At 38.2% G+C, this 26,092-nt stretch overlaps 1 protein-coding gene across 1 annotated transcript; it reads right to left on the bottom strand.

Moving 5' to 3' along the window:
- Positions 1-222: 222 nt before the first annotated feature.
- On the bottom strand, positions 223-25,841 carry LOC148815826 (cytosolic phospholipase A2 gamma-like). The gene is made up of 8 exons (XM_088904710.1): positions 25,750-25,841; positions 25,378-25,576; positions 24,790-24,898; positions 11,550-11,747; positions 5,153-5,203; positions 2,110-2,264; positions 1,537-1,713; positions 223-378 (listed from the first exon to the last, which is right to left on the bottom strand). The coding sequence occupies exons 1-8, from the start codon at positions 25,839-25,841 to the stop codon at positions 223-225; spliced, it is 1,137 nt and encodes a 378-aa protein (XP_088760836.1).
- Positions 25,842-26,092: the final 251 nt, after the last annotated feature.

The raw sequence follows: 26,092 nt of genomic DNA, 5'->3' as shown, positions 1-26,092 counted from the left end.
GTATGCCTTTTGATATGTCTTTCCTATTTTTGTTTATATGTGTCAATACATTTCCAGAATGCTGTTTTGAAAAGAAGCCAGAGAAAAGTGTAAATATAAAGCAATGAAGATTCCTATTGAGTGCATGTCTATTAAACTGCTGATTTAAGAAAAACTTGGATTAAACATTTTCTCCAAAATGGCCACTATTTGCATTGTACATAGTTTTTATTGCTTTTTCTTCTATCTTTCTGCTTCTACAGTGTTCTGCATTTCAGTGATAATCTTATCTTTGTACTTTCTGACATTGTTCTTAGCTACTTCCAGGAGGTCATCAACCTCCTCTTCACTGTAGATGCCTTTTGCTGTTCTGTAGATATTCTTCAGTTCCTGGAGTTTGTTTGTTCTCCCTGTGTTTACCTGGGTTTCCTCAAGGTGCTCCAGTTTTCTCCCACAGTTCAAAGACATACTCATAAGTCAATAGGTTAACTAATTGCTTAACCTAATTATTATAGTTTGCCTAAAATGTAGATTAATTAAATGGATAATTATTTTCAAAAATTATTTTAATTATTTAAAATATTTAAATATTTTTTAAATATAGCAAAACACCAAAAAATAACATTTAATTAACATTTAATAAATTAAACAGGATTTGAAACTAGCATAAAAAGTAAGTTTTAAGGCCAGGTACAAATTTTGACCGATCTGTAACTTAGAATATGGGCTGGAGAAACAGAACACAAAGTGAGGTGTGCCAGGGCATGAGCCTCATTATGGGAAAGAGGCTGGAGTCCACAGTAGTGTATAGTACAGGGTGTAGGTATACTGTATAGAGAGCTAACAGTAAATTGATGTAGTCAGGAGCCAAAGAATTCAAGAGCTTAAAGGTGAGCAGAAGTATTTTCACTTTTATTCTAAATTCACTGTAATATATTTTGGGGAAGCTAAAGTAGGGGAGGTATGCTTCTACATTTTAATTTAATTTCAGATCTGAAAAAACACTGGCTTCTGTGTTAGACTGGAGAAACAAACATGTACAAATAATATTTTACAAAGAATGAAAAAGTAATCACCTCGTATCATCATAATCATGAGCCTCATATAAATTAAGAGTGTCTTTTCAAGACAATTTAAGGTTTTCCTGGCATGTGTCTCTGATGCAAAGATGGTCTGATCGCAAATTGACCACTGTAGAGCTTTGCTTGTTTTTTTCACAAATGATTTTAACACTGTATACAAACTTCAGTTGCCAGCTGGCAAAGCCTATACAGGTTAAGTGGCACATTGAATTTTTCCTGTACCCATGGTATTGGACTGGTATTTGTATGGGGTGTAAACTGCCAGATTAGGCTCCAGCTCACTGTGAGAGTTGAAGGATAAAGCTGTGACTGAAAATGGATGGTTCGGTGATTAGTTTGTTCCCATGATCACATTACTTCTGTTGCTCTCCCCGCATTAGAAGACAGATGTTTCAGCTGACAGGTGACACATCGCCTAGCCCCTGGGCTCAGGTCAAACCTAATGACAAGGATAGTGGTTTGATTAAGGTCTGATTCCCTTACTTTCACAGGAGTCCTTATTGAAGAGGGGGAAGTGCATTACAGTGGGGGTGTTTTCACCCGGGAAGATGTAGCAGCTTGAGGGACAATTCTTCTCTTCCTCACTCACTGGTGGGATGGGTGGGAAGGGAATGTTGTTCTTCTCACAGTATTTAGCTGCCTTAGTGACAGTCTGGGATAGGAGTAGAGAGAGGAGTGGAGCAGAAGGATTTGTGAAGGGGATGGGGGGTGTCAGAAGCAAGAGTTAAGGTAAGAGAAGAGATGAAAAGGCGCAGAGACAGGATGAACAGCTCTGTCTATCCTAAAGGTCTGTCGTGCTACAGACTACACTGCCTTGTACTGCTTAATACTGTACTTTTCTATACCTTTTTATCTATACTTAATACCTTCTTAAATACTACACATTGTTACTTTCAATCACTTCAATGGTCTTTTTGCTGTTTTTATCTATGTATATGCTTTTGTTTTCTTAGCAATGTTGCTTTTTGTTGTTACGTGTTGTATGTTGCAGCACTTGTTGCATAAATTACTCCCCTGGGGATGAATAAAGTATTTTGAATTGAATTACCTCGAATGGGTCTTCAATGCCAAAGTCGAATGACAGAATGAGCTGCACTCCCCTGTCTGGCCTCAGGACCAGTGGGTACCCACAGTTAATGGCAAAACCAGCATCTTCCAAGTAGATCTTCTCATTATTGACCAGGTAGCCGGGAACTATGTTCTCTGGACAGGTGACAAAAGCAAAAATTTTATGCTTTACTACTTGCATTCATAATCATTTAGTTCATAACACTTGTCTCTTTCTTTTTTTTTCTGAGGAAACAATGTCATTTTCGAATTTGCAATCACACAATGCTGTCTTCATGATTTTCCACAGCAGTTATGAATGCTTCTTTTTGATCTCCACTGGCTGAACACTAATTAAACAATCTGGGTCTCTGACATGTTGGAAGTTAATTGGTAATGTGATCTGCTTACATGCAGATAACATTGTTGTAATATGTTTTAATACTGAATGTAGGGGTGTTTGTTAGTTGTTTATCACATTAATGTCAACAGCCCCTGCACTGCTAAAATAATCCATTACTTGTTGCTTTAGTACCTCAATATACTGTATTTTATCGTTGAGTTTATTTAAACAGTCTGATGAAATTCCCACTGAAGCAAACACATCTAAGGGGATAGAAAGGAACAATAAGATACATAATAGCTATAATGTTGCTCTATGGTAATTGCTACTTGTCTTCTCCATTAAATAGTTTAGTTTAAGTTTCTATGCACGTCATGTATTGTTGTATTGTGTTCTTTGTGGAAAAACAATTTGTAGTCTGTTACCAGACTTTCTCTACAACTTCTAATTGAAGTTAGAATACTTACAAATTCAGATTGAAGGGGCCCACATGACTAGAATGAGTAGGAAAAGCAGTTCTTACAGATATAATTGAGCTCTAAATGCTGTTGGACTTATGCAGGGCTTTTGCTTGTATTTGTCTGCCTTGAATGCGCTTCCCATAAATTTTTGAAGATTTACCTCATTGTGCAAGGAAAACCTCTGTGTACAATAAACAGTTATTGTTACTTAGATTAATTCATTATCTATATTTTTAACATACTGTACAGGCACCCCTTTTAATTTAAACTTGAATGCTTCAATTGGAATGTTTTGTATATCTGAACAGATAAATAATAGCAAAAACTGCAAAGTAAAATCCAAAACTCAAATCTGATGATGGCATCAGATGGCATTTGACAAGTCACACAGTAGGTTGAATAGCTTCTGTCTGTGTGCAGCAGTAGTGCTTCAGAATTACTGGTTGTACTATTATTTCAGATACATACACCTATTTCTGTGATTTTGTTCCGATCTCAGCCACTGGACATTCAAACACTTTCAAAGTGGCTGCTGGCCTCCCTAACCATTGCTGGGCTGTTCAGTTTGGGTCCTTTCCTTTTCTTATTGATCATCTCATCTTTACATGGTTTAGTGTTTTGTAAGAATGCACTACCTGATCAGGACCTTGGAGAGACAGTTGTATTTATTATGACAAGCATTATAGCACACAGAGGCCAATCAACTAATTGTGTTGCTCGTTAATGTGATTTTGTACACCTATTTTAATTTAGGTTTGGCACACCAAAGGGTTAGGATTCTAATAATGCAAATGTTATTATCTGTTTTCATTTACATTATAACTTCTTGCAATTTTATGCTTTGAATTGTTGGAGTAAACTGTGTACATAAATGTTAATTACTACTTCAAAGTTTCATGACTGTAGGCTTTAAAGCAATAGTCTGAATACTGAAGACAGTATTTTAGAAACAGTCAATAGTATATTATTCTTGGACATTACCATCCTTTTACATTCTATTGTTAACACTGCTATCCTCTGACATTTATTCTTAATTTCAATACAATTCCTCACACCCAAAGGCCTGCAGAGACAATCTGCAGCAACAATCAAGATTTCCCAAAGTAAAAATAAAGCTAAATATGGAGTATGAGTAATAGAGGGAGAATGCGCTTTCCAATTTTAAATTTAGTTAAGCGTGACCCTCCCTTTTATAATTTACATAGTGGCTGACTTTAAAAAAAAATGTTTTTTTAAATTACTCATCTAGTTTGGCTGTAATTATTTCTATAACTTATAGACTAAATATTAAAGACTGTTTGTTCTGGACTTTCCAGGTACAACAACTCACCCTGAACAGTCTTATTCTTGACAAACTTTTTTGCTTCCTCTTTCAGTCTCATTAAGTGCTGATGTCAATGCTGCAATATAAAGGTTTTGTAATTTAATATCAAAAAGGAGTGGCACAGTGGTTAGCATTTCTGCCTGGTAACACTGGCTCCCTGGGTTCAAATCCTGGGGTGCTATCTACATGAAGCACACCCCAAAGTTGTGTGGGTCTCCACCAGGTTCTGTGGATTCCTCCTACTGTCTGTACTGGCAGGTTAATCAAACTGGCCCTCGTGTGAGTGTGTGTTTGTGTCTGAGTGTGCCCTGCGATGGACTGGTGCTCCATCCTGGGTGTATCCTGCCTTCCAACTGTTGGAAGTGTTCCACCTCTGGCTCCCCCACAACCCTGCCTTGGGGAAACTGGTTACAAAATAGATGGTTGTATGGTTTTCCATAGTAAAAAAATCAATAAACCTAAATCTGAAGTACGAGCCAAAAAGAGAGAAAACGCTTTGAACAGCAATACACTTACTCAATGACTACCTTACTGAGAGAAAAAAAACAGAATGTGCAAAAAGGAATTTAAAAGTCTACAGCAAGATCCATCCACAATGCAAATTTTTAAAACCCCACCAATATTACCATTTATAAGGGACAGGAACCTATAAGAGTATTTGATCCACAGTGAGATTTTTTAAGATGCCATACAATAAACAATGGTGGACCAGTCACAAATACATTGATTTTATTACATAAATCAGATTCCATGAATCACGAATTGCATTTTACCAAACCTTTACATGCACAAAGAAATCGCTGACTGAATATTCTGTAAAAAGGACAACAAACTATACATTTGCTGGAGAAACCATGATACATTTAACTGAAAGCTTAGTGGAACAAATTCAAAGAACATCAATTAATAATGCTACCTTCCCAGCTGACTGGCACTCCAACAGTGATAATCGCACTGCTAAAGACATCTGTTTGGAATAAATATTAGCATAATTCACAGATAGTTGAAACAATAACAAGCTTATACAATTCAGTAATTTAGTTAAACAAGACCATGACCTTGGTCTATACTTTCCAGTTCAACAACTCACCCGAGATAATTACATCCAGCATACATAATGTAGTCTCTTTTATTTTGTCCTTGAAGAAATAGTTTAAAATCCATCCTGCAATATAAAGGTTTTGTAATTTAATATTGAGAAGAGGGTAGCAATTTGGTGCAGTGGTTAGCATTGTAGAGCTATTAGCATTGCAGGGACAATCAAAGAAGCTCTCTGCATGGAGTTTGTAGGTTCTGCTCATGTTCACATAGTGGTAGATTAATTGGTTTCAATTTAAAAAAAGTAGCCACGGTGTAAACGTGTTACAGCTCCACATAATTCCTCTGCGGTCCCCTTAAGAGGGTCATCTTTATCATTCCATGACTTACCGGTCGGGCATTAGAGTGGGCTACTGCCTTAGTTTAGCAAGATTCTGTTGTAATTTTGAATTTTTCACACAATTTGATTTACGTGGTGCATACAATCTCATTCGTATCAGCGAGGGTGACGAATAGAAAACCACCTTCATTTCAACCCATGAATACCTAGTTATACCTTTTGGCTTGGTTAATGCCCCTGCTGTTTTTCTGAATTTTATGAATTAAGTTTTCTGGGATATCCTACAAAGATTTGTCTTAATCTATTTGGACGACATTTTAATTTTTTCCAACCACTTTCAAGATCACATTGTTCACATCCGAAAGGTACTTTCCTATCTTATCAAGAACAGATTATATGCTAAAGTGGAAAAATGTATTTTTCATGTTTCCACAGTCCACGTCTTAGGGTATGTTCTTTCTTCTCAAGGAATAAAAATGGATCCAAGCAAAATAGCATCAAAGACTGTCCATCACCAAAAAATCTGAAACAAATCCAGCGTTTTCTGGGTTTTGCGAATTTATTAGGGATTTCAGTTTGGTTGTTGCTCGCATAACTGCGCTTACCCGCAAGGGTCCGAAACAAGGCAAATGGACCCCTCAGGCAGAGACTGCATTTACTTGCCTTAAATATCTTTTTACAACAGCTCCTCTACTACGGCACCCAGATCCCTCTCTACCCTTTGTTTTGGAGTTAGATGCATCAGTCTATGGAGTGGGGGCAGTTCTCAGCGCCACAGTCCAAAAGCAATTCTTCATCCCTGTGCTTATTTATCCAGGAGACTATCGCCTGCTGGGAATATTTACAATCTGCATAATGACTGAATCCCCGTCAAACCAGATGTTCATGATTTTTCTCCCGTTTTTGTTACTTTATTACATATACCCCTGGCTCAAAGAATGTCAAGGCCGGCTTTATGACCCTGAACCCATCATCCCCCCGGATAGGTTTATAGCAGCTATTATTATTTCTGGAAATTCCTGCTCTTCACTCACTGCTCAGTATTGGGTTTAACTTCATTGTGCTGCCTTTGTATTTACTGCTTGGAACTTCTTTTTCTGGTTTCTGACTCACGCTTTTGGATTCTGGTTTTGGCTTTTGCGTTAGTTTACTGTTTTTTGGTACTAGATGTTTCGGGTGGGATTTTCTACTACGACTTTTGGACTTCGATTTCTGGTTCTGGCATTAGTGTTTCACTATTGTTTTTTGTGCACTTGATTCTCTTGAATTGGACTCTCTATTACGATTTCTGGATTCAGGTTTCTGATTTGTCGTTTTGTCTCACTCTTCCTTTTGGCATAAGAACCCCTGAATCAGACTCTTGACTACGACTTGTGGATACCGGCTTCTGGTAATTACTCTCTCTTCTTCTGCAGTTTGTCCATTTTTTGGGTATGCCGCATAGGAACCTCTTGAATATTTTGCACACGCGTTCGTCAGAGCGTAATAATGTGTGTGTTTTGTCCTGTGATGGACTGGCATCCTGTACCGGATGCATAGGAAGTAATTGCTATCAAATATGCAAATGTAATTACTGTTGCTAAATTTGAACTGAAATAAGGATACGTACTTTATCAAAGTCATAACTTAATGTGTTACAATATAAATGTTTTTTTAAGGAGCTTGGAATTATCATTATTTTTTATTTATACAACCTACATGTGTGTGACAACAGAATAAGGCTCAGCACCAGAAATGCTGTTTCTCCTGTCTCTTTTTCAATGTGGAATTAACCTTTGATTGTCGAAATACATTACATTGTATGCAAATGATAAGGGAAATTTCCCTTTCCCTTTTAGAATTGAATTCATTTACAAAATGTTTTGGTGAATGTTTATATTTCACGTTCCTGGCCAAATTAAACCAAAATCTGAAGTATTTATTCTAACAGAGGAGATCTGCACCTTAGTTGACAATTTAAAATGACACCAAACAACAAGTTTCCAGGTTGTAACAAAAAATAATAATTGATCGCTGTTATATGGCACCTTTCATCCTAAAGACCCCCAAAGCACGATACAAGGGTAGATCCACTTCATGCACTTCGTCTGACTCTGAGGTGAAGCACCAATCCAGTGCCGGGACTAGAAGCCTAACTATACAGATCATGGAGACATCAAAATCATCCAGAAAGGCAATATTAATAAGTCTGCTAACAATTTCTTACCAAAGAGGAAATGTATTTATTTACACAATTTATTTAGGACTGTGATTAATAGGTTGAAGGAACACCATTTCAGGGAAAGGTAACACAGTACAGATGCAGCCATTCAAAATGCACGGTACAAACATGCGGTACGGTAAACTACCCACAAGCCATCGCAGGGCACCGCGGTAAGTGATTGGCTGGCCAAAATGACGGACGGGGCACTTGTGGTGCATTGGTTGGTAGTGAAAAGATTTAATCATTTAATGTCTTTACTGTGCACATTTTAATCCACTTAGTTTTGAATATTTATATGGAATTTTACCACTAAAGGGAAATTTTAGTAGCTGAGCATAAAAAGAAGAGGAGCATAACGCATCTGAAGGTCATAAACGATATTAATTTAGGAACATAAACATTACTGTATGTACGTAAACTGTACTGTGTATGGCTGGTCTTGGTAGTTTAAAGAAAAAATACACACCAGTCTTCCATTTCTCCCTAAACATTTTAAGCATGAAAGTTTTATGAAACGGTACCCAAATATGCGATTGCTGTATAGAATGAATTTTAAATTAAAAAAAATTATTTAACACGAAAATTAAACTGTTTACATCTTACGCCTGAGAACAGTCACCCGTTGCTACCCAACGCAGAAACACAGCCACTAACTAGTAAAGAGAGGACATTAGCTAGCCAATATGATAAAGAAATAAATGATTATTTTGTTTATTTCTTTTGCACATTTATTTGAACATTTCCATCGATTGTACAAGCACTTGGAAACTGTCCAATCCCTAGTTCATCAGGCATGTTCTTTTACGGTGTGGGCATTCTCCCAGTCTGGCGCCGGTCTGTGTCTTCTAGGATATAATGTCAGTGATTTTTTGTTAAATTTGGGTTTCCAATAATGCCGCAGCAAACTCTTGTTTTTATGTCCACTATAACAGACAATCTCCTTTGCTTTTAACCGAGCGTTTAATAATTTCCTTAAATGAAAATGATTTACTTTATTTCCCTCACAGGATCAATAAAAGTCATCTATCTAAACTATGGGACAGAATTTGGGGTCTCCCTATATCAGAGATTACGGTAGGGCTTCAGAATGGTGATTGGCTGACACCATCTGACACCCCTCTGAGTGGAGAAAAAAGACGTGCTGGTCTGCTATACATACTGTGCCAGGAAGAGGATTTCTTTCTATTTGAAATGTGTATTTTTAAAGCTGGAGTTTAAAGTTGATGTTTTATCTAGGGGCTGCTCGCTCACCTGCGTCTGAGGAGCGGCTTCTAAACTGTGAAAACACGTGTCTGTCTTTCCGTAGGGGGAAGGGAATCTGATCTACAAGGCCCTTTGGCTACAAAAGTAAAAAGAAGGCTCTCTCTCTCCCTCTCTCATCAAAAATGACAATAAACATAATAACGACCAACCAAAAACATAGATAACAACCACAATACAAAATCAAATATATCAAACCATTAAACTCTCTCAAATTCCTCCAATTATCATAATCCATCCCCTTATGCAAAACAAAACCCTCCTCCCATCTCAGTTTATCCTCTTTATCATAAACAAAATCCACCTCAATTTTCAAAATAAAGCATTAAATCAATACCTCAACACTCCATACTCAACAACGATAATTCACAAACAGCCAGAACATGTAACTCCACATTCCCAGATAGACCTAATTTCAATAGCCCCACCCCTAATGCAAAACCAACATCCCTCCCCTGTTCTCTCTCTCTGCTGCTGTTTGTAATCGTTTTTGTTTTTAAATAAATTTGAGGAAAGACATGTGTTTTAAAAATCTTAAGATTTCTATATTTATGTCTTTATTTAGTGGTTTCATTAGTGACAAAGGCTAAACTTTCTTGGAAAAATGTCTTTTATGTAAACCATGTTTGCTATTAATTCATTTAGGGCTAGAATATGTTCATTGCCTTCCAATGAAAGAAGGGTTCCTTTCGCCATAGTCGAGTTGACATTAGAAGCTTGCCATGCACGGACTGTTACACCAACGCATTAGCATGTTAATGCGATTTCATTGAGGAGCCTAGCTTTCTTAACTAGTAAGTACTGTACTTCCTTGGTTTTGGAGGGGGGGAGGTGTCTTTCGCTGAAAATCTCGCCCCCTTCTACTTTGAAAATACCTGTGAAACCGGTTTAATTCGTCACAGCCAGCACTCCCGCAGAGAGGGGGGTTGTACTTGCAGTGCATCAGTATAGATGGGAAAGCCAGAGCCGACCGCTACGCCGCCCACATGTTATGCTTTTCGTTAATGTCTAAGCTGGAACACATCATTGTATCTCATTTTGTATTTCTTTAAAAAAAAATCATTTTCCCAGCCTAACAGTATTGTTGTTATTGTTTTTATCCTGTAAAGCGCTTTGAGGAGCCACCTTTAAAGGCGCCATATACAATAAAGTTCTTTATTATTACTATTGTTAATTTGCAGGACAGAGAGGTGAACATTATTACGCAAAAGACAAAGATAGCGATTTACGTTGCTTTGTGCATTGTGCTGCTGTAATACAGTTCTAAATAAAAGTCTAAACAGTATCAGCTTTATTTATGGGTTTTAAATAAAGGCAATTTAAACGCAATTTAAATCAATATAAATGTTTATATTGTAACGCATAGGTGACTATACATTGTTATTAAAATGACTTAAATTCGATCATGTTGTGATATTTAGAAATATAAATTTGTTTGGTGTGAGTGAAGTTTTATTTAATCTCTGAGCCAGGGAAATGGTTTATTGAACATCGTGTAAAATTCTTGTGTTGCGGTACATGAATATAATTATATTGTTATTAATTTCTTTAGATACGCGATTCCATATTATATTCCCTTTTAATCAAATTCTAAAAGTATGCCTGTTGACTCTGTTATCACATTAGTTAAATACTTTGATGCTTAAAATGTTTAGGGAGAAATTGAATACTGGTGTGTATGTTTTCTTTAAAGTACCGAGACCAGCCATATACTGTATGTTTATGTTCCAAAATTAATATCGTTTATGGCCTTCACACACGTAACAGTATGCTCCTATTCTTTTAATGCTCAGCTACTAAGATTTCCCTTCAGTGGTAAAATTCCATATAAATATTCAATACTTAAACGGGCACAGTAAAGACATTAAATATACATATACATACTGTAATACGCTTGTGTTCCTAAATCAATCTCTTTTATGAGCATGTGAAAGGCATGGTGAATCGGAGATTCTCAAAAATTACTGTACTTTGCATGATTGGAAACAAATGCGTGATTGTGAAATGCTGTGGTGTTACTTTTACAAAAACAGTCAATGAAAAAAAGGACCAGGGCAATACTTTGAGTTTACAGCTTGTCCAAGGTCATTCATTATTAATACTATTAGTAATATCTTCGTTAAAGACTTTGATGGCGACAGCTCAAACATGAGAGGTTGAGCTTTATTAGCTCCACATTGCAGAAATTCCGGATACTATTATTTTACTTGCGGTACTATAGGAGAATTTACGGTAACTCGTGGTAGACTGCGTAAAGCCCACCGCAAAATAATGCAGTATCGCCCGCTTGTTTTGAATGGCTGCATCTGTATGTCAGTGTCTTTTAGCAAACAGAACAAGTGCTCGACACACTATGGTAGTGCCACCAACAGAAGTCAAAAATAACTTAAAAACTAAAATATACAAATACCGCAGACAAATCCCATATTAACTTTATATTAGCTTTTATTTGGGTTTATCCCAGTCTGTGACATCCACAGGAGTTATTCTCCTCTTGGTTGTAATAACAGTGTAAAAATGAGCCAAGACCTTGCAAGTACAGGATGTCCATCTCATCTCTGGGCTCCTCCACATTCCCTCCTGCAAAACGGCTCCCAAAGAATGGTGTTTCCACAAAGGCTCCATACTCAGAATATCCTGCTTCATGGCGGGTAATCTCAAACCACACCCCTGTGAGGGGAAGAGACACAGAGAAAAGGAGGAAGAGCAGAAGAAAAGTAAAGAGAGAAAAAGTACCAGAACTAGAAAAACTCCTTCATCCCTAAAACCCTGGTTATCTCTAAACCTATTCTAAAGGCACTGAGGCCGCTGTTGCATGCTTGTTTTTCTCATATAAATTGGTATTATTATTGTTACTTGATATTAATATTGATATTAATAATAACTTGATACTAATATTAATATTCTTGCTGTGTTCTTGTACTACGTTGTCCATCTTAACTTTTGTTTGTCAGGTAGATGAGTAGATATAGATTTTATAAGAACAGTGACACCCAGAGGGCCATGAAAAAACAAGTAAATTAAGGGAAATGGAAATATGCATGGCCCCTTTAAAGATTATGAATCTATAAACCACAGAAACCCCTGGAAGAATGTAAAATTAATTATGGGGATTGGTTACAAATGGCGTAAATAATCTGCCTCAGGATTTCAGGAGAAGAAGCCACACTTATGTTGATCTTTTAGACTATGTAACATGAGACAAGGGAAGGGTTTCTGAGTTTTTCCAGATTGAAGGAATGTTTCCTGGGCAAGCTATTTTTTTAAAGAATCTGGAATTGGTTTGGACCTCAGACCTAGTAAGGACCTAGTAAGGAACACAATCTGGTTTGAGGGTGTTGTAACAGAAGGAATAAGGTTCTTGATCCCAAGATGAAGTAAAACAGATGAGTTTATTGCATGCAAGGAACAATAAAGCCGAAGTCTTGTTTCCCGCAAGAAACAACAAAACAGAAGTATTGTTCGATGTGCCGGTACAAACTTTTAGGTTATATAGTCCTTGCTTGCTGCTTCAGACGTAATTCAATGTTATGGTAAGGGGGGGTCATGGTATTTGGCCAGTTAAGAGGCCCTGGCCAAATGGTCAGTTTAAGATTATGCCCCCAGGGGTTTCCTTGCTCGCATCTGGAATCCTTATCAGTTAACCCCCTTTCCTGCCATAAACACCTGTTGCTTAGAAGTCTAATTTTCAGGCAGAACTGACTTAAGTTATTAACCCTTTTAACATCTTGTCTCTTACTTCATTCCCCCCTTATAAAATATGGCATACGTCAGGACTGCCTATTTTTACAAATACAATGTCAAGGCAGATCTTTCCTTTTTAGATGTACAGGCATGCATTACCATGACATTGTGCGTTCCACAGTTACAACAAGATGTTATTGATGTTTTTGTACAAGTGATAGTTACAATTATACACATAAAACAATCCTAATCCTACAAATACATAAAGTCCTACCCCAGGACCCAAACGCAGACCTCAGCCATGTGGAGATCTATCGTCAGGATCTTGGAATAGCAATATTGACCCAACTCCGATTATAATTTTTTGGCTGATAGATATGCCAACACCCGGAATGTATTGATACCATATCCCCAGTAATGCTCCTCAGGCTTAACAAGCACACTGTTGGTCTTAGGAAGCATCAGACACAGAAACGGTAACAACATCCTTCTTTCTGTTCACTCAGTCTCTGGTGCCGTGGGTCGGTGAAAGTGCGATGCACGGATCCAGCGATCTCATCCTGTCACTCAGATGGCACAATCAGTAGTTGGTGGCACTTGATATGGTCCCTCCCAGCAGGATTGCAACGTCTGGCAGGGTATCTCTTCTTCACCTACACCCACTCGCCAGGTATCTGGTTGTGTCTCCCCTCTACTGGAGGCCCCAAGCGTCCAGCACCTGTTCACGAGCCCTGTGCACCGCTTCAGTTAACAAACCTACAACACTTTAATAGAGAGTTAGTAAATTCATCAGTGCGTTAGCCAAACTTGGCCTCCAGGGAGTTTCTTTGGCTGCCTGTGATGATCTCAAATGGGCTCAGTCTCACAGTTCCGTTTGCTCCAGCCCGCAAACTGCACAGGACTGCAGGTAGAGCATCTACCCACGGTGTTCCTTCAGTTGATATTTCCTTAGTTGGTCTTTCAGACTGTGGGTGATGGGGGCAATGTGACTTCCAACTTACCCCTAGTGAGGCAATTACAGCCTGGCACACCTTCCCAGTGTAGTCTGCCCCTAGATCAGTATCCAAGGGGCAGGGCAGTCCGTACCATGGGATCATCTTTGTCATAACACTTGGGTATGTGCCAGCCCACATCCCATCATCATACAACCCTACATTCTTTACACATTTGTTCTAACCACTATTAAATATCTATTAAAGGCCTCAACCTGAATTCTCCCTTTTCCCCAATAGAGGTTTCACAGGGGTCTTAGACTCCCGCTCTCCCAGTGCCGCTCGTCTGGCATCTGCATCTGCATGGCTGTTACCTTGAGTTACTGGAATTCTTTATTTATTGTGTTATTTATACCTTACTCAAGCTGCTTCTGTCGGCAGCTGTAAAACTACAAATCAGTTCAGAGACAATCCCAGTATTCTTAACTGGAGTCCCTGCCGTTGTGAGAGAATCCTATTTCTCCATAGCCATCCAGAATTGTGGCCTACATGCAACAAATACATACATTATATACATATACAGTAACCCTTTGTCCACACTTACATACAAAGGAATGGTTGATCCATTTGAGGAAACCCCAGTCTCAGCACCTGTAAGAGAGCTTGTTTCAAATTATTACAGGCGGCTTTTGCTGCTGGAACCAAGGCAATCTTGTCCTTGTACTGCACTCCCCCCTTAAGCAGATCTGTTAAGAGTTGTGCTCACCCCGTAAAAACATTGCACCCAGGCCCTGTTAAAATTTCACAATGCTAGACACAAAAGGGCCTTATCATAACTGCTTCTATTAGACACTCTAAAGCTGAAGCAACTCAGACTTGTGGGTTTCCTCGTCAGGGGAAGCCCTCAGAATACCATCAACATACTGAGTGATCATAGTCAGTTGAAGCTACGTGATATCCTGTTCTGGATAGTCATTTTTTGTAATGCATAATATTCCAACCCAATAGATCTGGGATAAAACCACCCATTAAAATCTGGTACTCGGCAAGTAAAACTTGCTGCCCCAATACTCCTGTGGCCTCCTGCCATCTTCCCATATACATTACTCTATAGCACACTGTTGAACAGAGGAGTGAAACAAGCATGACAGTAGTGCTCCAGTATCCCCTAACAGAGAAACCAACACTCCATCAACAGTAAATTTTTTATCCACTGGACTGGGACAGACTTAGGGAGGCTACAAGGGATTTACAGGATCTAATCGTTAGGTAAACAGATCTTCTCACAAGACGTTATTCTCCCCAGTCTCGATTCTAAACCTACAGCATTTCAGGATGTCTGGTTTCGAGACATTCGAATAAATCCACATTGTTTTCACTATTGCAACTAATTGTATAAAAATACAAAAAATCTGTTTATCTAACTACTTTTACGTCCACCTGTACTGTACTTATACGTTTCAGACGCTCTTATATTTTCCAATCTCCTTAAGTTGATTTTCGTCAAGTCTCTTTAGTTACGTCTCGATACCGCATTATTTTCCGGTACGCTGTACGCAGTCTACCGCAAGCTACCAGTAAATACCGCGAGTTACCGGTAAATACCGCTAGTTACCGTAAATTCTCCTACAATACGACAAGCAAAATAATAGTATCTGGAATTTCCGCAAGGTGGAGCTAATAAAGCTCAACCTCTCATGTTTGAGCTGTGGCCATCAGTCTTTAACGTAGATATTACTAATAGTATAAATAATGAATGACCTTGGACAAGCTGTAAGTGTAAACTCAAAGTATTGCCCTGGTCAACATTCTTTTTTTCATTGACTGTCTTTGTAAAAGTAACACCACAGCATTTCGCAATCACGCATTTGTTTCCAATCATGCAAAGTACAGTGATTCATCATGCCTTTCACATGCTCATAAAAGAGATTGATTTAGGAACATAAACATATTACCGTATGCAAACTGTACTGTATACAGTATGTATATGTATATTTAATGTCTTAACTGTGCCCGTTTAAGTATTGAATATTCATATCTAATTTTACCACTGAAGGGAAATCTTAGTAGCTGAGCATAAAAAGAATAGGAGCATACTGCAATGCGTGTGAAGGCCATAAACGATATTAATTTTGGAACATAAACATACAGTATATGGCTGGTCCTGGTACTTTAAAGAAAACATACACGAAACATGGTTTCATTATGACCAGAATCGGTCTTGAGATATTTTTAACTTGATTTATAGTATTTGAGAGGTATGTCTTAACACCGATATTACAGTGCGTAAATACTGCTCACGTATATGTTTCTAGGTTTATATTATGCATTTCATACGGTCAAATTACTTTTGAGCAACTAATAAGAAGCGCGAAACGGTATGCGTTCTAGTTTCGTTTTGTGCTGGGACTCTGCTTTTAACAATGTCCCCGTGAATTGATTAGAGATATCAAGTACATACAAGTCATTTTTTAAATGTTGTAGTTCGTCTTGTAAAAATGTTACGAGTACATCATCTATCAACAATTACACAGGTTCTGTTTCCATATTGCGGATTTTGGTTACGTAATATTATTTTCTAGATTTCACGTTGTGAATATATGATTTGGGCAAACAGAGCCGCAAAGAAGTACATTATGGGTTGTTGTTTTGTTTTTTTTGCAGTTTTATCTAGAACAAGCGATGCTTAAACCTTTGTCTGATTCTTGTGAAACTATCCACACGACAGTTACAGTACCTAGGAGTACGCTGGGCAAATGTTCCGAGGTCAAATTCTTCCAGCACGGGGGTACCTTTAAAGCGGAGACGACGGCACCGAAATTTTTTGGCGCGCCTTCTCTTTAAAGCCCTGGCCAAATATGAAGTTATAATTCAAATGGAATTAAAAACTACACATCCAAGTTACCATGGTGGGGCTTGTGATCATTGCGTTTAACCAACGAAACAGGGCGAAAAATCAGTCACATTACTTTGGGGCTATGAGTTTCGAAAGCTTAACCTATCAGCAACAAAGCGAAATTTACACAATAGGCTACCTCAAAGTGTCAGTTACAAACTGTCAGTTGCAAAAGATCGCACCAGAAACAGCACTCTCTCTGCCTGTCATAGACGTTCAGGAAAGGCTGAATGAAGTCATGTCAAGTACAATAATTCAGTGATCAATAATAACAGTTGTAGGACAAGAAACAAAAGATAGTGAAAACTTAAGATTTTTAAGGCTAAAACTCAAATTCATTCTACAAATTAAGGCAAATGAAAATTCAGGACGTTAAAGTGCTAGAGGTGTAAAAAAATACAAAAATGCACATGAGCAAAAAGTTTTAGAAATGGAGCAAACAGAAAAAAAGCCATGCCTATAGTGCAGAAGAGGGATGCAGGAACACTTGCTTAGATATACAAAAAAATCACAAAAAGGTGTACAGTATGTTACAAAAGAACATGCAAACATGTTCATCATGTACATGAACATGTACATCAATTTCCCTTCGCGATCAATAAAGTCTTATCTATAAACATGAAACAGAGTGAGGAATCAGAAAATTAGCATGCATAAAAAACAGCAATTCTGTCAATGAGCCCTAAATGAATTAAGAGCAACCATGGTTTCATGGAGGGCTTCTCAGATAGTTGGGCATTCAGGTAGATTGCCAGGTGAAAGGATTTGTAAACATACTTTGTTAAAGCAAGTTTTTTCCGCAACACATAAAATACATTTTTCCAAGAAAGTTTAGCCTTTGTCACTAATGAAACCACTAAATAAAGACATAAATATAGAAATCATAAGATTTTTTTTATTCAATGTTGGTAGCAGGATGAACTGTGCTAAGTGTATATTTTGTCGCAGAGTTGCTGCAAGATGTTAACAGTGAAAAAAGGTATTTAGAAATGAGTTATTTCAAGAAGAAAATTTTCAGAATAATTGCAAATCTAGCAGGATAGAGAAAGCACAGAAAACAGGCAGTTAGATTGATCAGATTAGTATGAAAAGTTATTTAGCAAAGGGAATGAGAAGAGTGACAAACTAGTATGCTTTAGATCTTTTTATCTGAACCAGGGAAAACTGATCATGTTTCTCTATAACAATAATAAAAAACTTTATTTTATATATCACCTTTAAAAGTGGCATCTCAAAGCAATACAGTAGATATAAAAACAGATAAAAGGACCACATATTACAAAGTAAATACATATAAGAAAGACAAGCAGTTAGAAGTGCTACCAAAATTAGAAAATGAAGCAGATACAGACACTAAGTCTTCTGAAAAGAAAGGTTCTGAGGTTAGATTTAAATGCACTCAGGGTACGTGACTGATATCACAGGGGATACAAATTGAGAGCTCTGGGGTGCAGCTAGAGAAGACCCTGTCACCCACAGAATGTAGATGTTCTTGAGGACAGCTAGAAGACCAGAGTCAGATGGACAAAGGTGGGGAGTAGACAGATAATAAGCCATATACTGTAGGTACTGAATGAGGATGAGGATTTTGAAGTTGACTCGAAACCTGATAGATAACCAATGCAAGGACTTGAAAACAGGTGTAATGCATCCCTGATAGGATTCTCACTGTCATATTCTAAACATATTGAAGATTGCTCAGTGTGGATTTAATTTCCCCAGTGAACAGGATGTGCATTTATTAATTCTAGAAAAAAAAGCCTTTCTTGATTTCTCTAGTTCTTAGTTTCTCTAGTTCTCTTTAAAATAAACTATTATTCCACAATGCAGAGTATTACATGGCCAGTATTTACACATGATATTTGTGATTTCAAGAAATTAACACAAGCAGCTTTTGGAGATTTAAGTGTTGGCTGAGTTATTGCAGGATAAAAGACTAGAGATGTTGGTAAGAAGAAGATAATTTTGGGATAGCTGAGGAATACACTGATAACAAGAACACTTCCTAATGGGGTTAGGCATACTTTTGATGAAGATGATGAAGTTAACAGACTGTATGTTTACATAGATACTGAAATGAGGATTGTATTTTAGATTTTGTGTAGTTGCTAGCGTTGAACTGTGTGTTGGATGCACATGAATTGAAGGAATGGGCAAACATAGCTGATGCGGATCCACAGAGCCAGCATATTAAGATGTTTATAATTAGAGGCAATTTGTTTAAATAACTAGGTATGGATATTGATGTGCAAGAGAGGTGGAAAGGCTGTTTCCTTAAGCCAGCACTATAAAATATTTTATTCTCAGTGAGATGCTGCCATTTCATAGTGGGTTTCTAACACTGTGTATAGTTCCATCCACACAGTGCCTTTACTTCCATCCATTTCTAATCTCTTTATCCAGTACAGAGGATTTGAAGCCTATCCCAGTAAGCAACGGACACAAGGCAGAATACACCCTGGACATAGCGCCAGTCCATCACAGGACAGACAGACACAAACACACACACACCCGGGCCAGTTTTCCCATAAACCAATTAACTTACCAGTATGTTTTGGAGTGCGAGAGGGAGTCATATCACACATATGGAGAAAAACCATGTAACCCAGAGAGAACATGCAAACCCCACACACACACAGGATGGCAGGAATTGAACCTAGGACCCCAGTGCTCCAAGATAGCAATGCTAACCACTTTGCCACCATTATAAATGGATGGATAGCTTAGTTATCTTTCTAGTTCACAGGTTTGCATGCATAATTTAATTTTGAAAGCCACTGAGACATCAGGTACTACTGTTGTATTTATGAAAAACAAAACAAAACAAAAAGCATACTAAGAACTGTGCCATCCTACTCTTTAGTTAATACAATTTATTATTTATAAACAGTTAACATTGTTAGCAAAATATTTTGAATTATATTTAACCCTATTTTTTATCTTTAGTTTTGTATTTAACTTATTATATGATAGTCAGATTTAATGTATATTTGAACAATGAAAATATATTTTTACAAGATGCGGAGGAAAGTGCAACAACTTATTACAGTGCTAAATTTAATATTATTGCTAATAGTTTATGCTAACACCTAACTTTCTTAATTAGATGTATTTAAAACAGTGAACTAAGTGTAACATACCATTCAGAAATACAATCGAGAATAGTTTTGTGGTGTTTGTATGGATGAAACGTTTCTAAAATGTATAAATGTGATTGAATCCCATGGAACTATGACTTTATTTTTTAACAAACATTTCTTTGAAAAAACGAAACGTTTCCCTTGGTCAGAGATTAAATAAAACCTCACTCGCACCAAACAAATTTATATTTCTTAATAATCACAACATGATCGAATTTAAGTCTTTTTAATAACAATGAAAAGTCACCTATGTGTTACAAAATAAACATTTATATTGATTTGAATCGCGTTTTGATTTAAATCGTAAACGCGTGTTTAATATATATATGTTTAAAAGCGATATACTGTATAAAAGCGCTGATTCTTATGGAGTGTGTTCCGCGGGGGATTCAAAAAAAATTTTTTTAATCGCGTATCTAAGGAAAATTGCAGTATAACTTTGTTCATGCACAAACAGTGGCATGTTACATTATTATTTGGGTGTCTCCTCATGCCAGGAAGCTCTAAATTGCAACGTAAATTGCAAAAATGCACTTGGAATCTGTCCAAGCCCTCATACGAAAATTATTTAAACTGCAACACTGATCATTCATCTCTAAATAAACTTTATTTTATATAGCGTTTTAAGCGAATAGGTAATTAGATTGCTCATAAACCTAATCGCTTTTTCTACATAAACACAGCGTGATTGCTCTCTGAAAATGCTTTTCCTTTATATTTAGGCTCAGATTTCAACTATAGATCGTATTATTATAAACTTTCTTGGAAAAATGTCTTTTATGTAAACCATGTTTTCTATTAATTCATTTAGGGCTAAAATATGTTTATTGTCTTCCAATCCAGTCGAGTTGACATTGGAAGCTTGCCACTCCCGGACTGTTCAAAGAAATGTTTGTTAAAAAATAAAGTCATAGTTCCATGGGAGTCAATCACAGACCATGTGACATGGGAGTCAGGAAACTAACACACAGCGCCACCGGATTTAATAACGCAATAAAAACGCTATAAAATAATGTGACTAGGCACAGAAAAAGTTTACAGCACAGTACAATAATAAATGCTGACCATGACTTTAGAAGCATAAATTACCTTACACTCAATTTAAACACAAGCTGTCTTTCTGTATGAACCTCTAAGCTGGTTCATACAGAAAATGTAGAAATGCATTAGCCTGATTATGATTAAAAAACAGATAATTAAACACGCGTTTGCGATTTAAATCAGAACACGATTTAAATCAATATAAATGTTTATATTGTAACGCATACTGTCCAGCCTCCATTTCTCTATAAAAATTTACTCTGTTGCACACACACACACAATAGAAGCAGGAACCGCTGTCAGAAGGGAAGAAGGTGACTATTCATTGTTATCAAAAATGACTTAGAATCGATCATGTTGCGATATTTTGAAATATAAAAGTCAATTGATTGTCCATAATATCGCTATTCTATTTTTTTGAAGAAATGTTTGTTAAAAGAAAAGTCCAGCACCAGCTGGATTTGAACACACAACCTGTGTGTTGTTAGTCACACACGTAGACCAGTAGGCTACAAGACAACTCGCATGAGCAGGGAGGCGAAACAGCCCTACACAGCCCTGTCGCAGTACACGAATATAATCATACAGTTATTAAATTCTTTAGATACGCGATTCCATATTATATTCCCTATTAATCAAATTCTAAAAGTATGCTTGTTGTCTCCGGTATCACGTTAGTTAAACACTTCGAAGCTTAAAATGTTTAGGGAGAAATGGAATACTGGTGTGTATGTTTTCTTTAAAGTACCAAGACCAGCCATATACTGTATGTTTATGTTCCAAAATTAATATCGTTTATGGCCTTCACACGCATTACAGTATGCTCCTATTCTTTTTATGCTCAGCTACTAAGATTTCCCTTCAGTGGTAAAATTCAATATCTACAACGGGCACAGTAAAGACGTTTACAGTAAGTCTTTCTACGACAGACCAACGTACCATGAGTGCCCCTGTCGGTCAACCAATCACGTACTGCGTCATCTTGCGTCATGATACGCGACACCGCAGCCAATTACCTGCGGTACGTGTCTGTACCGCGCACTTTGAATGGCTGCATCTGTACATGCCGGCACACAAATTCATAAAACACACATACACTTCGAGAATATATTTTTCTCTTCGTACTACAATGTGCTGTATTCTTGTTTTACTTTCTACATGAATCCTTTTAATTCCTGAAGCACACTCCAGGTTCACTGCATTCCTAATTTCGGGTGCGGTACTTTAGCCCACCGGTCAATGTCTTCCGGTTTTGGATTTGATCGTATGGGGGAATCAGGGAAGGTAGGTGCGTGTGCGGACCCCCCTCGACGGGGTGCTAGACACTTAGAGTGACGCTGTCATCAACAGCACCAGCCCCCGCTACATCAAGTCCTTTCCCACTTCGGGTGAGAGTACAATACAGATCTGCGGGCGCCCTCCCTTTAAGAAGGGAGTCCCTGTTCCGTCTCTATTACTCTCGTACCATGTGTCATCGCACTCGGACCCCCCATCTCCATATGGTCACTGTGGGAATTGATCCCAATTATTTTCATTTCCTGCCTGTCTGTTCCCTTATGGGAGAGCAGGATATAACACATTAACTAGTGCAGTGCGACCAGGAACTAATTCTTCTTTTAGTTTCCGATTCTCCTGCACTGCCTCTTTTCGCTTTTGTTCATACTCTTTCGTAGCGAGTAAAGTATCTTTTCTTCCGGGTTTTTGTTTTCCCCGTAAACACACTTTTAAGAAGTCACATCCCAATTTCTTTTTTTTTTCATGTATCTGCCACCACTGGTGCCGGCCGTGCACCAGGGTGGGAGCTACATGCTTGTGCTTTTGCCAATCAATACGCATATGCTTTTTTTACAGGCGTCTTCGCCCCAGACTCCCTCTGACAAACTCAGCTTTTCCCATATTTTTCTCCTTCTTTTCCGTCAACTTACACTTTTCCGATATATAAACGGACCCTTCCACCACTTTCTCAAACCATCAGTTAGTACACATGTTCGGTCTCTTTTACTTTTGTCGTGTGTGAGGTAACAGCTCATACAGTAAGGGGATGCTTTCACTTGAAAAACCTGTGCATTTCTGCACTCATTCAGCCAAGGGCGTCTGTTACCTCCAGATCTAAATGCCTCTCAGAGACTTTAGAGAGGACTTACACCGCACTGTTCACAGGTAAGGAACGAGACCTCGAAAACCCCCTTTCCTGATCAGTAATTCACCATCCCCAGAACGCCAGCATCGCTGCTTTTGCCCCGGGGTGGACTTACACACTGAGCTCAATCAGGGCGATTCTCGGGTCTCAACGTCCTTTAAATCCTGCTACTTAATGCTTTGCTCTTTTATTATGAGGTGTGTTTATGTTAGTGTCGTGCGTGTGTATATGTATTCACAAACAGGGAAAACACCAAAAACATATATATATATATCTACTTCTGTTTCCTTTAAAACAAAAAACCACGCCATGCCAATCCGTGCACGATCAAGGCGTAGCTAATCTCAGGACCCCGGGCGCAATTAAGGCCCACACCAATCCTGAATTATATGTGCATTTAATGCACCACTCAGCTCCAGAACCCCGGGCGCAATTAAGGCCCACACTGATCCTGAGCCTCAGAACTCCGGATGCAATTAAGGCCCACACCAGTCCTGAACTACGTGCATTTAATGCACCATTCAGCTCCAGAACCCCGGGCGCAATTAAGGCCCAAACCAGTCCTGAACTTCAGAACTCCGGGCGCAATTAAGGCCCACACCAGTCCTGAACTTCGCGGTAAAGGTCCAAAACCCGTTCAAAAACTCCACGCGCAATTAAGGCATACACCAGCTTCGAACGCCTGTACACAATACCGCGGACCGCCTGCCAGACCAAATTCTGGGCTTACAGCAAACCACCCATTACATACACCGGTGTCTTCCCCGGGCCAGAGGAATTCAGGAACTCACGTTTACTCGGTCATCTCGAGCGATTCTCGCAGGGAGCAGAGACTTCCTAATCGGTCAGAGAGAGTTGGGACTTTTTTTTTAAAAGAGGAGTCCTTACCTCTTAGTAATGTGAGCGCTGACCGTCTCTCCTGCCGACGGGAAGTTCTGCGCCTTCTGGAGTATCCCTTCGACTACGCCAAATTTGTTGTAACAGAAGGAATAAGGTTCTTGATCCCGAGATGAAGTAAAACAGATGAGTTTATTGCATGCAAGGAACAATAAAGCCGAAGTCTTGTTTCCCGCAAGAAACAACAAAACCGAAGTATTGTTCGATGTGCCGGTACAAACTTTTAGGTTATATAGTCCTTGCTTGCTGCTTCAGACGTCATTCGATGTTATGGTAAGGGGGGGGGGTCATGGTATTTGGCCAGTTAGGCCCTGGCCAAATGGTCAGTTGAAGATTATGCCCCCAGGGGGTTCCTTACTCGCATCTGGAATCCTTATCAGTTAACCCCCTTTCCTGCCATAAACCCCGGTTGCTTAGAAGTCTAATTTTCAGGCAGAACTGACTTAAGTTATTAACCCTTTTAACATCTTGTCTCTTACTTCAAGGGAAAATGTAGACAAGGGAGCAGAACACAAAAATGAAAAAAATAAATAAATAATTTACTCAGAAAGTAAGGTCTTCATCTTCATGGTTGAACTTATAAGAGAATGGTAGTAAGGTAAGTAAATAAGACCTTCATTTTTAAATACATTTTGGTAGTCTCTTTAATTTAAATTAAAACTTTGTACTGTTAATAGTTTTATAGTTAAACTCTAATTACCATTTCCTTAACTTTACCAGTAGCAGCTGGTAAAGACTGGCTGGTCTATAATTTTCCAGTCAAGATCAGGTGTTAGAAATGTGAAAATTGTAAAAAAAAGCATAACAAAAGGTTAATAAAACATAACAAAAGGTTTGGAACTTGATGCCTTCTGAGATGTTCTTTAATTTTGGTAAGGTTTTATATATGTAATATTAAATACTGAATATGTTTTTTTTCTTCATTTTGATAAGATTTATATTTTAATATATATATACTCATTAATACAGTCATATATCTTACCTTTATTGTGTTCATCCTTCTGTCTCTGCTCATTGTCCACAACTGCGAAGATGGGGTAAGGGTTGTTCATTTCATCATCGGTTTTCTTAGAAAGAAACGCTTCATCCACCTGGAAAGAAATATATTATAGTGAAGACCAAGCAATGGTATTGCCCAGGGCTGGAAGGTCCCTGAGATCTTTAATGGATCTTCAAGTTTTTAAAATCTATATTCAGAACTTATCTCTTCCCTTTAGAAATAGTTTGGAATCAATCCTGAACAGTAAATGGCATTGCATCAAATCAGGAAAAAAAACTTTAAGATTAAAGTTCATTTATTTTTGTGTCTATTGCTCATGTGTTTTATTGTACACATCAATAGTAAAGCATAAACAAATTGAAGTAAAAAAAAATAACATGTCACTTGAGAGCAAATAAATATTGTGAGAAAGTAATCATACCTTTCTTGTAAATGCAGCAATTTACCTCATTCAATTGCAAACTTTACCCAGATGGGTCTGCGGACAGATAACTAGGAAGAGTGAGAGAAAGACACCCAGAAATGACAGAGAGAAAGACAATAAAAAGACAGGCAGGAAGGACTGCTGACCTGCTTCACTATGCTGTGTACAATTGTGGTTGCAAAGACATCTGTGAAGGAAAAGTTCTCATCCTTTTCTGCCTCAATAATCCTGGCCAAAGCTTTTATAAGGTTAAATGAACCAGTTGTGAGTCTTTGTACCATCTCTTTCTCTGCCTTCTCTACTTCAGAAGACCAGGTCTGGTTGTGGTACAAAGATGTCATACACCTGCATTCATACATAAACAAGAAGAGAGACCAGGAGAAAAATCAGAGCTTGATCCTTATGTCTTACAGAATTAGAGCACAAGTTCTGCTTCTTTATCTGAACCTGAATCATATTGATTCCATAGATGCACCTGGCACAAACCTGGACCTCAGAGTCCAGTGTCTCAGACTCACCAGGTGGATCCTGACACTCCACACAGGTACATGATGGTGTCCAGCAGGTTCTGAGTCCCCAGCTCAGTTAAAGTCCCCATGAGAGCCACCATGGTGCGCTGACCCCCCCACCACCAGAGCCCAGCATGGCGACAGGGGGGACACAGTCCTGATTGAGGAAAAGAGAAGCAAGAGAATGAACATGATAAAAAGCCTTGAGCCAGTCTGATAGAGAGGAATTGGAGGCCATTAAATAAATAGCGTCGATACATGGCAAATTGGTTAGCCTATGCCTAAACTCCACCACTCAACTCTTTCTCTCAAAGAGAACAGCGTGATAAATCATATGAATTTAGCAACCTAT

The sequence above is a fragment of the Atractosteus spatula genome, chromosome 24, assembly GCF_055471065.1.
Source record: "Atractosteus spatula isolate fAtrSpa1 chromosome 24, fAtrSpa1.hap1, whole genome shotgun sequence".
In the NCBI taxonomy this organism is placed as follows: Eukaryota; Metazoa; Chordata; class Actinopteri; order Semionotiformes; family Lepisosteidae; genus Atractosteus; species Atractosteus spatula.
Note: the sequence above shows the minus strand (reverse complement) of the source record. Positions and strands in the feature narration are given on the sequence as shown.

What these genes read in the sequence shown, in the direction of transcription:
- LOC148815826 (XM_088904710.1), bottom strand. Translation starts at nt 25,841, where the DNA reads ATGGTGGCTCTCATGGGGACTTTAACTGAGCTGGGGACTCAGAACCTG. An exon ending in AGTGCCAGTCAGCTGGGAAG is followed by an intron (nt 2,265 to 5,152) that starts GTAGCATTATTA and finishes TCACCTGTCCAG; the next exon opens with AGAACATAGTTCCCGGCTAC. An exon ending in ACTCCTGTGAAAGTAAGGGA is followed by an intron (nt 379 to 1,536) that starts ATCAGACCTTAA and finishes GGGAGAACAAAC; the next exon opens with AAACTCCAGGAACTGAAGAA.